The following is a 15,170-nucleotide window of genomic DNA, read 5'->3' as shown; positions in this document are numbered from 1 at the left end:
TATCCCCCTCATCCCTCTTACATATGCACACACCCATGTTCATCTATTTTATTATGCTTATTTTTAGCACTTTTTGACATTACACACACACACACTAATCTATGAACGTTTAACGATAATAAAGTTGTTGGTTGCCCAAAAAACTAGGATATGCATCAATATCAGCTATCACAATCCACGTCAAGTACTTAAAAGCAAGAGAAGCTAAGTCTACTACTCACTCACAAGAAAATTAACAAAACATCAAAAGATTATGAAAACAAGTTTACACAGATGGGATCACCACAAACATTTCAAGGGAGATGCCTTGTTTACAACCGTGTACATCGCAAGCCCCATGGCTCAACTGGCTCAGCTCAAAATCAAATAATTGTAAGCTTTTGCAACAATAAATGATGACTGCATGATATAACACATAATTGTGCTTTAGCTCTGTGCGGGCCCTACAATAGAGATGGAGGATACTTTCACATCCCACATCAAACATTTAAAAAGTCCTCTCCAAGACATTACCATACACGTTTCTTCCAAGAAATCATGCTCTTTTTCTACATTACTATGTGTCTCCACTGCGGATGGAACTTCATGAAAGTTCTTGGCCCCAACCTTGGCGTCTGCTTAGGACTTTTGGAGTGCAAGAAACGACAGCATCACAAAGCCATGTCGCAATACCATGGTAATGTTGAAAGAATAAAATACTAGAACTATTATTTGGATCACATGAAGCAAAGAATTAGATAGGAAACCGAAAGCTATACAGATCTCGTATCTTTTCTCTCATACCTTTTGACATGTTCTCTATTTCCAGCTTGAATGGATGGCAGACCTGAAATGTTGTTTGTAGCTTTTCCATGGCGTGCATCCACCTTTACAGAGTATTGCTTCTTCGCTCGCAACAATGTTTGTACCTGCTGCATTCTAGCACATAGACTTTAGTTTCCATCTTGCACCATTCCATACTCAACTCGATACTAGAACATGGAAACAAAGCTATTTTAGAAGTAGACTCTAGGAGACTGACGTGGAAATATATCCCCCTCACAAAAAACAGGGTTGTTTTAAGAGTAGGCTCAGGCTACACAGTACAAGGCTCACACACCCAACAAAAGCCTTCAAGGTGACGGATAGGATGACTAGCCTATGAACTAATCAGGTGGTAAATGGCACCCCTCAAGTTCATGCACCTAGTCTGAAAATATCAATGATTGGAAGCTTGTCCTCTTACGTTGGGAGCTGTATAGCTACAAAATGTGAGCCAAAGGAAAGCGCACAGTAGCAAGCGTCTCTAGAGGGTCAAATAGAGGAGGCCATGCCTATAAGCAGAGGAGCTGCATTTGACCATAAGTGGAGGCCCTCCTTAAAACAAAAAAGGAACCTGATTATTATAAGCCAGGGCCTTGCTTTATTCACACAAAATAATAGAGCTAAAGTCGGTTACAGAGCAACATGAAAAACCTTGAAGTCAAAAGCATTTACCAAATACCATCAAAAGCAAAGCACACTTTTTGGATGAGAAAGCATGTTATTGTTGGGCTTCTTAAGAGAGAAGTTTTCTAAACACAAAGATAAAACTCATCCATGACAAATTGCAGGTGATGACCAAGCCCCCAAACCCCTAGAGTATATCAAAATGCCATCTGAGAGATTCGACTATGACATAAACAGACGAGGCAAGGGAGTATAAAGTCCCTATTGTTATACAATGGGGACTTTATACTCCCTACCCACCTATGCATGCCATAGTACACCCACCATTTGGTATTGGATGGAACTAGCTAGTCTTTAGCATATCATGGTTGTACTCCCTTGCGGAAATAGTTTCACATCCATTAGAGTTAAAGCTCTATTCCCCTCATCCCTCATACATATGTACACACCCATGTTCATCTATTTTATTTTATCGTATACTTATTTTAGTAATTTTGACATTACACACACACACACACACATCTATGAATGTTTAACGATAATAAAGTCGTTGGCTGCCCAAACAAATAGGATATGCACCAATATCAGCTATCACAATCCACGTCAAGTACTTAAAAGCAAGAGAAGCTAACTCTACTACTCTCACAAGAAAATTAACAAAACATTGAAAGATTTTGAGTATGAAAACAAGTTTACACAGACGGGATCACCGCAAACATTTCAAGGGAGATGGCTTGTTTACAACTGTGTACATGTCAAGCCACATCGCTCAACTCAAAAATCAAATAATTGTAAGCTTTTGCAACAATGAATGATGACTGAATGATAGAGATGGAGCATACTTTCACATCCCACATCAACATTTAAAAGCCCTCTCCAAGACATTACCATAAAATTTTCTTCCAAGAAGTCATGCCCTGTTCTTCATAGATCAAATTACTATGTGTCTCCAATGCAGATGGAACTTCATGAAATTTCATGGCCCCAACCTTGGCTATGTCAGCGTAGGACTATTGGAGTCCAAGAAACAACATCATCACAAAGGCATGTAGCAGTACCATGCTAATGCTGAAAGAATCAAATATGTAAAGGAACTAAAGCGTAGTGCAACAGACAAGGAGTTCCATTGATGAAGTTATTGTTTTGCTAGATAGGAAACCAAAAGCTATATAGATCTCAATTTTTTCTCTCATAACTTTTGACATGTCCTCTATTGATTGGAGCTTGTTGTCTTTCTACTTTGAATAGATGGCAGATCTGAAAGGTTGTTTGTAGGTTTTCCATGGGGTGCATCCACCTTTACACAGTATTGCTTCCTTTGCTGGCAACAATGATAGTACTGCGGCCTTCTAGCACCAAGACTTTAGTTTCCTTCTTACAGCATTTCATACTCAACTCGATGCTACAACATGGAAAATGAAGTTGTTTTAGAAGTAGAGTCTAGGAAAACTTGACGTGGAAATATACCCTCTCACAAAAAACAGGGTTGTTTTAAGAGTAGACTCAATTTACATAGTACAAGGTTGACACGGGCAACAAAAGCTTCAGGACATTACCATAAACTTTTCCTTCAAGAAGTCATGCTCGTGTTCTTCATAGATCACATTACTATGTCACTCCCCACTACGGATGGAAATTCATGAAATTTCATGGCCCAAGCCTTGGCTATGTCTGCTTAGGACTACTGGAGTGCAAGAAACGACAGCATCACGATGCATGTAGCAGTACCACGGTAATGCTGAAAGAATCAAAAACGTAAAGGAACTAAAGCGTAGTGCAACAGACAAGCAGTTCCATTGATGAAGCTAATTTTTCCATTACATGAAGCTGAGCGCTAGATAGGAAATTGAAAGCTACAAAATCCCAATTTTTTCTCTTATAACTTTTGACATGTCCTCTATTGTTTGGACCTTATTGTCTCTCCAGTTTGAATGGATGGCAGATCTGAAATGTTGTTTGTAGCTTTTCCATGGGGTGCATCCACCTTTACACAGTATTGCTTTCTTCACCAGCAACAATGATTGTATTGCGGACTTCTAGCACCAAGACCCTTCTTGTAGCATTTCATACTCAACTCAATACTACAGCATGGAAAACAAAGCTCTTTCAGAAGTAGACTCTAGGAGCCACCAAGAATTTTATCCATCGAGAGTGCCTCAAGCAGATGGACTTTGAGTACGATCCACAAGCTCGAGAACTTAAAGTTGAGCTAGCTACAAGGCAAACTCAAAAAGTTGTCCCTCTCATTGGTGCTCTTCCAGTCACTATCCAAGGGTACTATGAAAAGGCAGTTTTCCACACCATGAAGCTGAAGGAGTACGAGCGGAAGTGCGACGCGAGAGAGAGTGCGAGAAGAAGATCATGACGATATGGTGAACTCTCTCTACTGTAATGTGTAGAGCATAGTGAGTTCTTATTAGGTTTTAACAAAAGAATATGTGTACATACCGGGCGGCCCGCCCACTTACTTGGGCGACCACATTGGGCTTTATACCCCAACAACCTCCCACTTAAAGTCCAATGTGGAGAAGCTACTATACAAGCTAATATACAAGAGATGTAGAGAAGTGATGTACTACCCTACACCTAACTGCTTGCGAAAATGCGCAAAGCTCTCTGAGGGAAGTCCTTTTGTAAGTAGATCGGCAAGATTTTCTGTGGTGTGAACTTTGACAAGCTGAAGTTGCTTATCCTCGAGCATTTCCCTGATGAAATGATACTTCACATCCACATGCTTTGTCTTTGAGTGATAAACTAGATTGCGAGCCGATTGTATAGCACTTTGACTATCACAATATAACACAGGCATCTCTTCTTTGATTCCCAAATCTATTACTTGTCGATTAAGCCAAATTGATTCTTTGCATGCCTCTGATGCTGCAACATATTCAGCCTCTGTAGTAGACTGAGTAACACAATCTTGTAATCTAGAACGCCATGATACTGCTCCACCAGCCAATGTAAAGACATACCCTGACGTAGACCTTCGGTTGTCTAAGTCACCTGCATAATCTGAGTCTGTAAAACCCTTTACACTTAGCTCTTGACTCCCATAGCATATACGCATACTCTTTGTAGCTTTCAGGTATCTCAATATTCCTTTCACTGCCTCCCAATGTTTCTTGCCTGGGTTTGACATGTATCGACTTACTACTCCCACTGCAAATGCAATGTCTGGGCGAGTAGCAATCATTGTATACATCAAACTACCCACTGCAGACGCATATGGAATCTTATCCATTTCAGCCTGTTCTTCCTCAGACACAGGACAATCTTGTTTGCTAAGTTTCACATATGGTGGCAATGGAACACTAAATGCCTTTCCCTTCTCCATAGAAAACGTTGCAAAACCTTGTCAATATACTCTGTTTGAGATAACCAAATCAACTTCTTTGATCTGTCTCTCTCAATGCGCATACCAAGTATATGACTTGCCTCACCCATGTCTTTCATGTCAAACGATTTTGCCATCTTTGACTTCAAAGCTGAAATTTCTTCCTAGTGCTTGTCAGCAATCAACATGTCATCCACATACAAAATAAGGATCAGCCAACTGCCATCCTTAGCCTTCTTTGTATATAGACAGTGATCGAACTCACTACGTTTGTAGCCTTGAGAAAACATAAACTTGTGGAACTTATGGTACCATGCCCTCGGTGATTGTTTTAAGCCATAAAGACTCTTTAACAACTGGCTTCCTTGCCTTTCTCAACAAACCCTTCTGGCTGCTGCATGTAAATTTCCACATCTAAATCACCATGCAAGAACGTTGTCTTGACATCCATTTGGTGCAACACCAAATCTAATATGGCAACCAATGCAAGAAAGCATCTCAATGTAGTCATCTTGACCACCGGAGAGAAGACTTCATCAAAGTCAATGCCTTGTTCTTGCTTAAAGCCCTTGGCAACAAGCCTTGCTTTATACTTTGGCTGACTATCATGAGCGGTGATCTTATACCTGTAAACCCATTTACAAGGTAGAGCCTTTTTGCCCTGTGGTAATTTAACTAGCTTCCATGTCTTGTTTTTATGCAGAGATGTCATCTCTGACTGCATGGCCAATTGCCAATTCCCGGAGTCCTTCATTTGCACTGCTTCCTTGTAACATGAAGGCTCATTGCAATCAGTCAACATGACATAGTTCATAGATGAAACAAACCGATCAGAAGGTCGTGAGATCCGTCCCGATTTACGTAAAATAGGTGGCTGAGGCTCAGCCACAACCTGTGGTTCTACTCTATCATGTTCTTGCTCCTCTTGAGCCCTGACATTTTGTCTTGCACGTGCAGGTCCATCTTCTTGGAAGACAACTCTTCTAATCTCCTCAACCCTCTCTGGTTTAGAATGATATTTGGCTTCATTAAAGTGAACATCATTGCAGCGGATAACCTTTCTGGATTCGGGATCCCAAAGTCTGTACCCCATCTCACCAGAATTACCATAGCCTAGAAAGATGCACTTTCTACTCTTTGGCTCAAGTTTGTTCCTAAATTCCTTTGGAACATGAGTATATGCCTCACAGCCAAAGACTCTGAGATGCTTGTATGAGGGCATTTTGCCTGACCATACCATCTCTGCCACTGAATCCTTCTGCAAAACCTTGCTAAGAGATCTATTTATAAGATGAACAGCTGTTGATACAGCTTCAGCCCAAAACCCATTTGGCAATTGTGCATTAGACAACATACTTCTGACCTTCTCTTGTATGGTCCTATTCATCCTCTCAACAACACCATTTTGAGGAGGATTGTAAGGAGCAGTAAGTTCACCTTTTATACCTTTTGACTCACAAAAGTCCTGAAAGGCCTTCGAAACATACTCTCCACCATTGTCAGTGCGTAAGCATTTAAGCTTCTTGCCACTCTGATTCTCCACAAGTATCACAAACGTTTTGAAAACACTAAACGCTTAATCCTTGTGCTTGAGAAAGTAAACCCATACTTTCCTCGAGTAATCATCCATAAATGTCATAAAGTAAGAAGCTCCCCCTAGAGATAGGTTAGGCATAGGTCCACACAAATCACTATGAACAAGTGCCAACAGTGTATCTCTTCTACTGCTTCTATGCTTATGTGGCTGTTGTGTTTGCTTACCATACAGACAATGTTCACAGAATTCAAAATCATTAAATGAAAAGCCAAGCAAATAACCAGAACGAGACAAGATTTCCATTCCCTTCTTGGACATATGTCCTAACCGGCTATGCCACAAAGAAACGTTCGGCTGCTCGGTTACATTGATTACATTTTTAGAGACATTGGATACATAAATCATGTAAAGTCCTCCGGACTTTACTCCATGTGCTACTATCATAGAACCCTTGGATATCTTCCACATGTTCTGTCCAAAAGTGGTGACGTAGCCAGCATCATCACCTAAACCTGTGCTGATCAAGCTCTTTGTAATTGCGGGAACATGTCTCACATTCTTCAGCGTGAAAGAAGAGCCATTCTGAAACTTCAATTGAACATCTCCAACACCTAAGATCTCACATGTCTGCCCATTGCCTAGCCGAACATGATCTTTAGTGGTCACATAAGAGGTAAACCACTCCTTGTTTGGAGACACATGAAGTGATGCCCCTAAGTCTATAATCCAGTCACTCAGTGCATTTCCATCAAATGCTGTAAGAAGAGCTGAGTCCATTGTATTCTTCAAGAAGTAGATGTCTCCTGACACTAGACTGTCATCCTCTGCAACAGTGTTTGTCACATTTATTTCTTGAATCTTCAACGAGGACTTGCTCTTCTCACCATGGTCTTCAGATTTCTCTTTGCCTTTTTCTGCTTTCCATTCTCTGCAGTCTCTTTTCATGCGACCCTTCTTGCCACAATGGTAGCATTCTATGTCACTCTTGCCTTTAGCACTGCGGGACTTGCTACGAGACTGATTCCTCTTTCCACCTTTGTCCTTTTCTATGGTCCTTCCCCTGATAACTAAGGCTGTTCCTTTGCCTTTGTCCATTGTCTTTCTGTTGGTTTCTTCAGTAAGCAGACTTCCTTCTACACCTGCTATGGTCAAACCATCTGGAGGTGCAGAATTACTCAAAGCTCTGCGAAAAGTGTCCCAACTTTCCGATAATGTGATCAACACGAACATAGCTCTAACAGGTTCATCAAACTTGCCACCTTGAGCTGACAACTGACTGTAGATGATGTTGAATTCATTCAAATGATTGGACATAGGTGTCCCTTCTTTCATCTTCAAGTCAACAAGCTTCTTACGCCAGTATACCTGTGAAGCTGCACTTTGCTTCTCATAAAAATCACTCAGCTTTGTCCATGCTTCATAAGCCGACATCTCGTCTGCTACATTGAAGTAAACGCTTTCTGCCAAAGTCAGCATAATGGTAGAAAGTGTTAATTCATCCATTTCGCTCCATTCATCTTCGTCCATATCTTCTGGTTTTATCCCCTTGAGCTTTATAGGTTTTATCTGCTTCTTTTGTACCAACATGTGCCAAATCTGCTTCTTCCACAATGGGAAATTGGTTCCATCCAGCTTCTTGATATTGTAAAGAGCAGTGCCATGTGATCCAGCCACCATAACTACGCTTCACAATAGTTTACTTTCCTGGGAAAAATTCGGAAAAGTTTCTCCTGTAAACTGACCTCTGAACCAATATCAACCTGTCAAATGAACCAAGAAAGCTTCTGATTCTGCAGAAATTTCGGCAGAGTCTCCTTTGTAAAATGGCTCTGGTGTACTCAAAAAACAGACCAAAAACAGCTCAAAAAAAACCACTGTCTCTCTAACACTGTAAGCTGTGGGTAAACCTATCCTGCACCTGTACTGTCTGTCACTATCCTGTCACTGTCCTGTAAGCATAGACTACGACAATGCCTCAACGGCAGTAAAGCAAAGATGCAATCCCAACTGTCTAACTCACAGTCAATACATCCTAGCTACCTATCTAAGGGTGCTCGAGGGATCGCTCCAAGACCTGTATCACCGAAAGGATCTCAACATTCGAGAATCCCCCAGCTCAATAAAACCTCACTCGACCCTCAACAAAGGCTGCAGTAAATCTGACAGTACATAGACTTCCCACAAAGTCATACATCCACAAATTTCCCACTGTATGTTGTAACCGCTGCGGCAGTTGTTTACTGCGTGACTCACAGCCAGCAAACCCTCAACAGACATACATCATCTCTGACAATACATCCCATGTGGAAGTACCAGCAATGTCAGGATGAAATCTGGAATATCAAGCAGCAAACACAAGCTACCTGATGAACTAGTGGATGTCGCCTATAGTCTGTGTGTAGGTGCGTCCGTGTCGTATGTGACACGCCTCCAAGAACTGTGAGCCGTCCTTCGTTGTGTAGACAGCCACAAATCAGCACTCCGAAAGTGCAGATATCCTCAGCACTTGCAGTCGTAGACCGAAACCCCAAATTTGCAGAGTTGGATATGCACCCGCCGAGACCACGTAGTCGAAAATGGCTTGCGCAGAACTTTGTCGAAGCCGAACGGTGGTCGAGATGACCTTAGAATGAAATTATGAGAACACGGAGCCCTTCGGACTTACCCACAGGATTTGGGGCAGTGGTCTTCGCCTGTCGAATCTCACTCTAATCTGAGCAAGTGACTCTAGCTTCCTGCAATGCTGCCCCGAGCCTCGATCTGAGCTCTGATACCAATTGAAGGAGTACGAGCGGAAGTGCGACGCGAGAAAGAGTGCGATAAGAAGAGCACGACGATATGGTGAACTCTCTCTACTATACTGTGTAGAGCATAGTGAGTTCTTATTAGGTTTTAACAAAAGAATATGTGTACATACCTGGCGGCCCGCCCACTTACCTGGGCGACCACATTGGGCTTTATACCCCAACGGAAGCTAGGCAATTGCGACACTCTTCGGCATGCCTTGACACGACAAGAATGATGCAACCAACCAGATCTGGAACCGTACCATCGCTCTGATGTAGAAAGACAAGCAAGCCATCCTTAAAGTTTGATTGTTAAAAGAAAACCTTCAATACATTTTACAATTGCTTTGTATTTAGATACTTGTTGAACTTCATTTGAAAATATTGTTTGGAATTTTTCTGAAATGGATTTTATCTGTTTTGAACTTGTATTGGTGCCGATTTGAGATTACTTGATTTTGGTTTTGATGCTAGTTTCAATACCCTTGGGAAACTTTGGGATATTCATGGCTCGGGCTTTCCGAGGAGGAGTACTGAAGAGAAGAATTGAAGCTTGATAATGTCTGAATATCTCATGGCTCGAGCTTTCCCAGGAGGAGTATTCAATGACTGAAAAGTGGTGCTTTAGTCACGGCCTAGACTTTGTTGGTTATTTGCGGGAGGATTATTGAAAAGAAAATTGGATACAGTCTGAGAAGTATTTACTCTTGGAACCTCCACGCGACGAAGGCTGTGGTTTGGGGAGCGTTTGGTTGTAAAAGGCCTCTATATCTCATGACCGACCTTTTTAGGTTATTCCCGGGAGGAGTGATTAAGGAGTCATTGAATAGCTCATAGCCTGGACATGGAAGGTTATTTGCGAGGAGAGTGTTCATCAGCGACTATATGTTTAGCATGCATATGTAAGCATCTGCTTTGCATCATGATGTAATTGGGTGAGATTGCCTAGGTATGTAACTTTAGTGGATCAAGACATCCATTATAGATCAATGGGGTCTGGGTGTGATGGCTAATTTTGCTACGCCAAATTATCAAGAGCTCCGATATGGAATGAGAAACCTGAATGACCTTCGGATATTTTTTACCTAACTTCAATTGTTTTGCAGATATAATCGTAAACGGTTACTCTTCTTTCAAGAAGAAGGGATGTCACAAATTGTTGACGTGTCAAGTTACTTAAGACCTAGAGGGTTGAGACTCCCTAGCCCTAACCCTAGCCAGCTTGCATATCCCAACCGAGGGGCCTATACCCTAGCAGAAGCGAAAGAAGGTGAAGTCCTCACCAACTTACAGATCCTGGCCAAGTTTCTTATAACCGGCCCGGCCTGTACAACGTAGAGGGTGTTAGGTGCAGCGGAATGATTGTTTGCGCTTTGCTCAAGATAAGTGCTCCAAACTGTGCTCAAGGTTCCTTTTGTTCTTATGGAAGGTAGAGCCTTCCGTTCTTAGTGAGGTGAATGGACACTATGCGTGCAAGTGTATGAGACTGAGAGATAGAAAGAGAAGAGAGATACGACACCAGAGACGTAAAACCCTCCTCCGAAGGCCCCACTCTCGTCGGCGAGAGTGGTCTACTATTGATTGCACAATCTGGTACAAACGGTATGCATGAGACTGATGCAAGTCTAGGCTATGTTGACGACGACGACGGGGATGACGAGACGACTTTAGGGCTGAAATCTATGGTCTTCTATCTGAAATCTATGGCCTGTTGAGCATGTTCTCCTGCTGCCTCTTCTGCTAGAAAGTGCTAACTTGGGTTTGCTTATATAGAAACTTGGCAAAATTTCCCTACCTACTTTTGTTGGAAAGTCACTTAAAAATAATAAGTGAAAAATACCAAAAATAGGGAAAATAGGCTAAATGCACTGGAAAATTCTCCTGACTGAACCTGATGGATTCTGAAGGGAATACTGATGATCATGCTGTGTGCAACCAGAGGATATGCATCTACACCAAGTGACTGGGCATGCAATAGACTCACAAAAGTGCCAGATCACTTCTAATCTAGACTTGACTAAACTGATTGAACCCTGATCATGCTGTAGCTTGTCCACGGACACATAGGGTTAGATGTGTCACGTGTCCCCTCCTTTTCAAAGTGAGGTATTGGTACCGAACTGTATGGCGTCGAGGGAGATAGCCAATAGCATCCGGAATCCTGGAAGGGACTCTTCGCCGGCCCACTCTGATGTGTGGGTCGTGCGGTACTTGAACTTCATAAAGGTCTGCAACGCTTGCTTCTTTGGGCCGCACCGAAAGCGACACAAAGTCTTCGGTGGCTCCTTCAATGCTTCAACTTCGTCTAGAGTCATGTTTCTTTCTTCTTCAAGAATCTCCATGGTTGAAAATTCCTGAAACCACTTCCATCACAAAAACATGAACATACCTATTCCATGTAAAGTGAGTGGAAAAAATCTTGTCTTCGCTAAAGACTGTGTATGCAATGTAGATGAACATAGAGACGGAGACGGAGTGACAACTCATTCATCAACCACATGCAAACAATGAGATCGAATCTTTCTCTTTTGATTTAGAGCAATCAACTTTGGTAAGTCACAACGGAAATGCCCATGCTTGGTGCTCATAGTGTCATGTGCTCTTTCGGGTACTATGTCATGCCAAGGAAGAGACATGGAATGTGACTTCCTTACATACATACTTCACGAAAAATCCGCTTACATTCGAGCTCATCCATGAGAGAAACGTGCTCAACATACAATCTGTCATGCCTAGAAAAAGGGATCACATAAAGACGTTGACTAAAATACAAGAAACGATCACGAATGAAACACTCAAACAATGCGTGTGTATCAATCGAGCAAACATATAATACTTCCTCTGAGGGTTCGGTAGACCTAGGCTCAAGAGCCAAGATCGGTTCTTCCTGAATGATCGAATCGTTCTGTGGGGGTTCTTTGGACCTCGACTCGAAAGCCAGGATCGATTCTTCGTGATTGATCGAATCTGCAACGAGGTTAGCTTCGCTAGAAAAAGCATCTGCTAACACATCATCCTTGTGAACAATCACATCATCTTCATGCAACTCATCATGCTTGTGAGAAATCACATCCAAAGCATCATGCTTAGCAATATCATTCAAATCATCATGCTTATCTTTGTCATCCAAATCATCATGCAAATCATTGTCATTCAAATCATGTGTGTCTTGCTTTGGAGAAGAAGAGACTGAGAGAGTCTCCTTTTCCCGAATCTCTTGCATCGGTGTCGGCACTTGAGAAAAAAGTCGCAACATCTCTTGCAATCGTGCTTTGTTCTCGCGATAAAATCCTGCTTGTCTTTCTTTGTTCTCTACTTGTCTGCGTTCCATTTCTGCTTTTCTTTCTTTGAATTCACGATCCAATTTGGCTTGTCGTTCTTTGGCTTCCAAGCGTGCTTGCTCGCGCTCACGCGCTATGGCTACCATTCTCTTGCTTTGCGTTGTAAATTCTGTTCCATAAACAACAACTCCAACTCCTCCATTGGAGTTAGTGCAATCGGTGTTGTAGATGGGGAAGGGTCGGAAAAACCTCCTGGTGGGGAAAATTCTTCTTCGCCTCTCTCATGCTCATCACCTCCAAGCGAAGTATCCATTCCGCTTCGAGTGATGACCATTCTGAAGTCGTGGGTTCTTGTGGGTTCTTGTGCTCTTGGGTTCTTAAGTTCACGAGGAACTTGGGTTCTTGGGGGTCTTGGTTCTTGAGGTTCTTCTTTTGCTTGCAAACCGCGTTTGAGAAGAATCTTCTCTTCACCCGAGTTCTACTCTTTTCCGCGGGCGCACCCCTTAGCGGCCTTGCGCTCACACCAAGGTTGCTTTTTCCCACCTCACGTCGATTGGCCGGCCGCTAAGTGCACGGTCTGCTCTCAATGAGTGAAAAGAGACACAAGGGGAGGCTGGACAAGCCCTTCTTTCCTGGGATTCCTGTAACTCTTCAAAAACACGATTAGGAATCGACACGCCCAAGCAAACTTGGGTTCGTGCGACCTCAACAAGCAAAAAAATTCTTGTGGTTCTTGTGGTTCTTTCCTTGGGTGATACAAAACACTGCCAAAGCTCTGATACCAATGTTAGGTGCAGCGGAATAATTGTTTGCGCTTTGCTCAAGATCAGTGCTCCGAACTGTGCTCAAGGTTCCTTTTGTTCTTATGGAAGGTATAGCCTTTCGTTCTTAGTGAGAGAATGCTATGATCACAAACAAAGTGAATGGACACTGTGCGTGCAAGTGTATGAGACTGAGAGATAGAGAGAGAAGAGAGATACGACACCAGGGAGACGTAAAACCCTCCTCCGAAGGCCCCACTCTCGTCGGCGAGAGTGGTCTATTATTGATTGCACAATCTGGTACAAACGGTATGCATGAGACTGATGCAAGTCTAGGCTATGTTGACGACGTCGACAGGGATGACGAGACGACTTTAGGGCTGAAATCTGTGGTCTTCTATCTGCTGAATTACAGGACTGTTTCGGTGGCTGAGGCTGAAAACACTGCTGTTCTGCTGCGGAAGGGGCTGAAAACCAAAAACGCTGATGCTCTTCTGTAGCGTTAGTAAAACGCTAGGCCAAATCTGGGACTGATGCTGAAATCTAAAAACGCTATGGCTGAGGTTAGGCTGGCGATCATGTGGGAAAACGCCAGGGAATCTGGTACTGCTGGTGGTATGCAAAAACGCTATGCAATCCGGTGATGATGGCGATGATGCAACTGAAAAACGTTGGGGCTGATGTGTTCTTGCTGAGAAGGTGCCTGTTGAGCATGTGCTTCTGCTGCCTCTTTTGCCAGAAAGTGCTAACTTGGGTTTGCTTATATACAAACTTAGCAAAATTGCCCTATCTACTTTTGTTGGAAAGTCACTTAAAAATAATAAGTGAAAAATACCAAAAATAGGGAAAATAAGCTAAATGCACTAGAAATTTCCCCTGACTGAATCTGATGGATTCTGAAGGGAATACTGATGATCATGCTGTGTGCAACCAGAGGATATGCATCTACACCAATGGACTAGGCATGCACGGTCTACGAATAGACTCACAAAAGTGCCAGATCACTTCTAATCTAAACTCGACTGGACTGACTGAACCCTGATCATGTTGTAGCTTGTCCACGGACACATAGGGTTAGATATGTCACGTGACAGAGGGTGGTACTATTTCAATTACCTATTAACTTTACATAGAGCATTGTGAAGAAAAGAGAACACAATTGCGTCCAACGACTAGAATGTCACTGCGCACATGAGCCGACACCCTGTAGGCCCCAAAATTGGCGCCCCTTTCGGCATTTCTTTATTCAGTTAACAGTTAACGATCCTTACACTTAGGCCAAACTCTCACAAAGCTGTCCAAACCTGGCGAGGGCTGAAAACGCAGGTTTCCGACCTGATTTGAGCAACATGACGACGCCAGAACCCCTGTAGGTCAAAAAAACCTGTCTAGAACGGATTCCCTCGCAATTTAGAAACTTTTTGGTGAGCTGTAACAGAATTTCAGCGTGCTGTAATTCTCTGTTTTTCTGCTCTTGCGTGCCCAAAACCTTGTATAGGCATCCCAAGGCTCTCATAAAGCTCCCCTTGTGTTCCCTTGCAATTTAGGAGCAAAACCCTAAACTTGTAGAAAAACACAGCAGATTGTAATTCTTTGTTTCGGATTGTTTCTAGCGGAGCGAACACGCCTACGCGCGTCCTAAGGGCTCCCGCACGCAATGGGATAGTTCCTTGCAACTTCGAAGAGTTTTCACGCGAGAAAACTGTCACAAAGTGATGACGTGGAGGACAACAAAATCCCTAATTTCTGCCAGAAACCCTAAAATTCCTGCAAACCCTAATTTCCGGAAATCGCGGAGGCTGAAAAAAAAAAAAGGAAAATGATGAGTGACGCGAATTTTGCTTTTTTTTTTCAAAAAAAAGAGAAAAGACTCTAAGAGAGAGAGAGAGAGAACTGATGCTTTTTATTTTAAAAGCTTTTGGGGCTCTGCTTTTGGGCATCCCTTGTAATCTTTAAATTAGTGGTGAGGGCCTCACTTCTCAGAGCATCTGGACGCAGAATCTGAGAGTGAAACCCTACCCGCTCTCTTGTACTTTGATGATT

General features: G+C 42.6%; 1 protein-coding gene across 3 annotated transcripts in view; it reads right to left on the bottom strand.

Moving 5' to 3' along the window:
- Window positions 1-281: 281 nt before the first annotated feature.
- LOC147443004 (3-hydroxyacyl-[acyl-carrier-protein] dehydratase FERN, mitochondrial-like) overlaps window positions 282-15,170 on the bottom strand; it is a 34,695-nt gene continuing 19,806 nt past the window's right edge. The window contains exons 3-4 of one of the 3 annotated variants that reach the window (XM_086528958.1): window positions 784-918; window positions 282-624 (exon numbers count right to left, since the gene is read on the bottom strand). In XM_086528958.1, coding sequence (XP_086385084.1) covers window positions 549-624; window positions 784-918 — 211 coding nt within the window. In that variant the 3' untranslated portion in view covers window positions 282-548. Of the gene's footprint in view, window positions 705-783; window positions 919-2,115; window positions 2,831-15,170 lie in introns of those variants that run through there. The other 2 variants (XM_086528957.1, XM_086528959.1) reach the window with 2 other exon arrangements.

Source organism: Adiantum capillus-veneris, chromosome 14 (assembly GCF_014529385.1).
Source record: "Adiantum capillus-veneris isolate H3 chromosome 14, ASM1452938v2, whole genome shotgun sequence".
Lineage (NCBI taxonomy): Eukaryota > Viridiplantae > Streptophyta > Polypodiopsida > Polypodiales > Pteridaceae > Adiantum > Adiantum capillus-veneris.
Note: the sequence above shows the minus strand (reverse complement) of the source record. Positions and strands in the feature narration are given on the sequence as shown.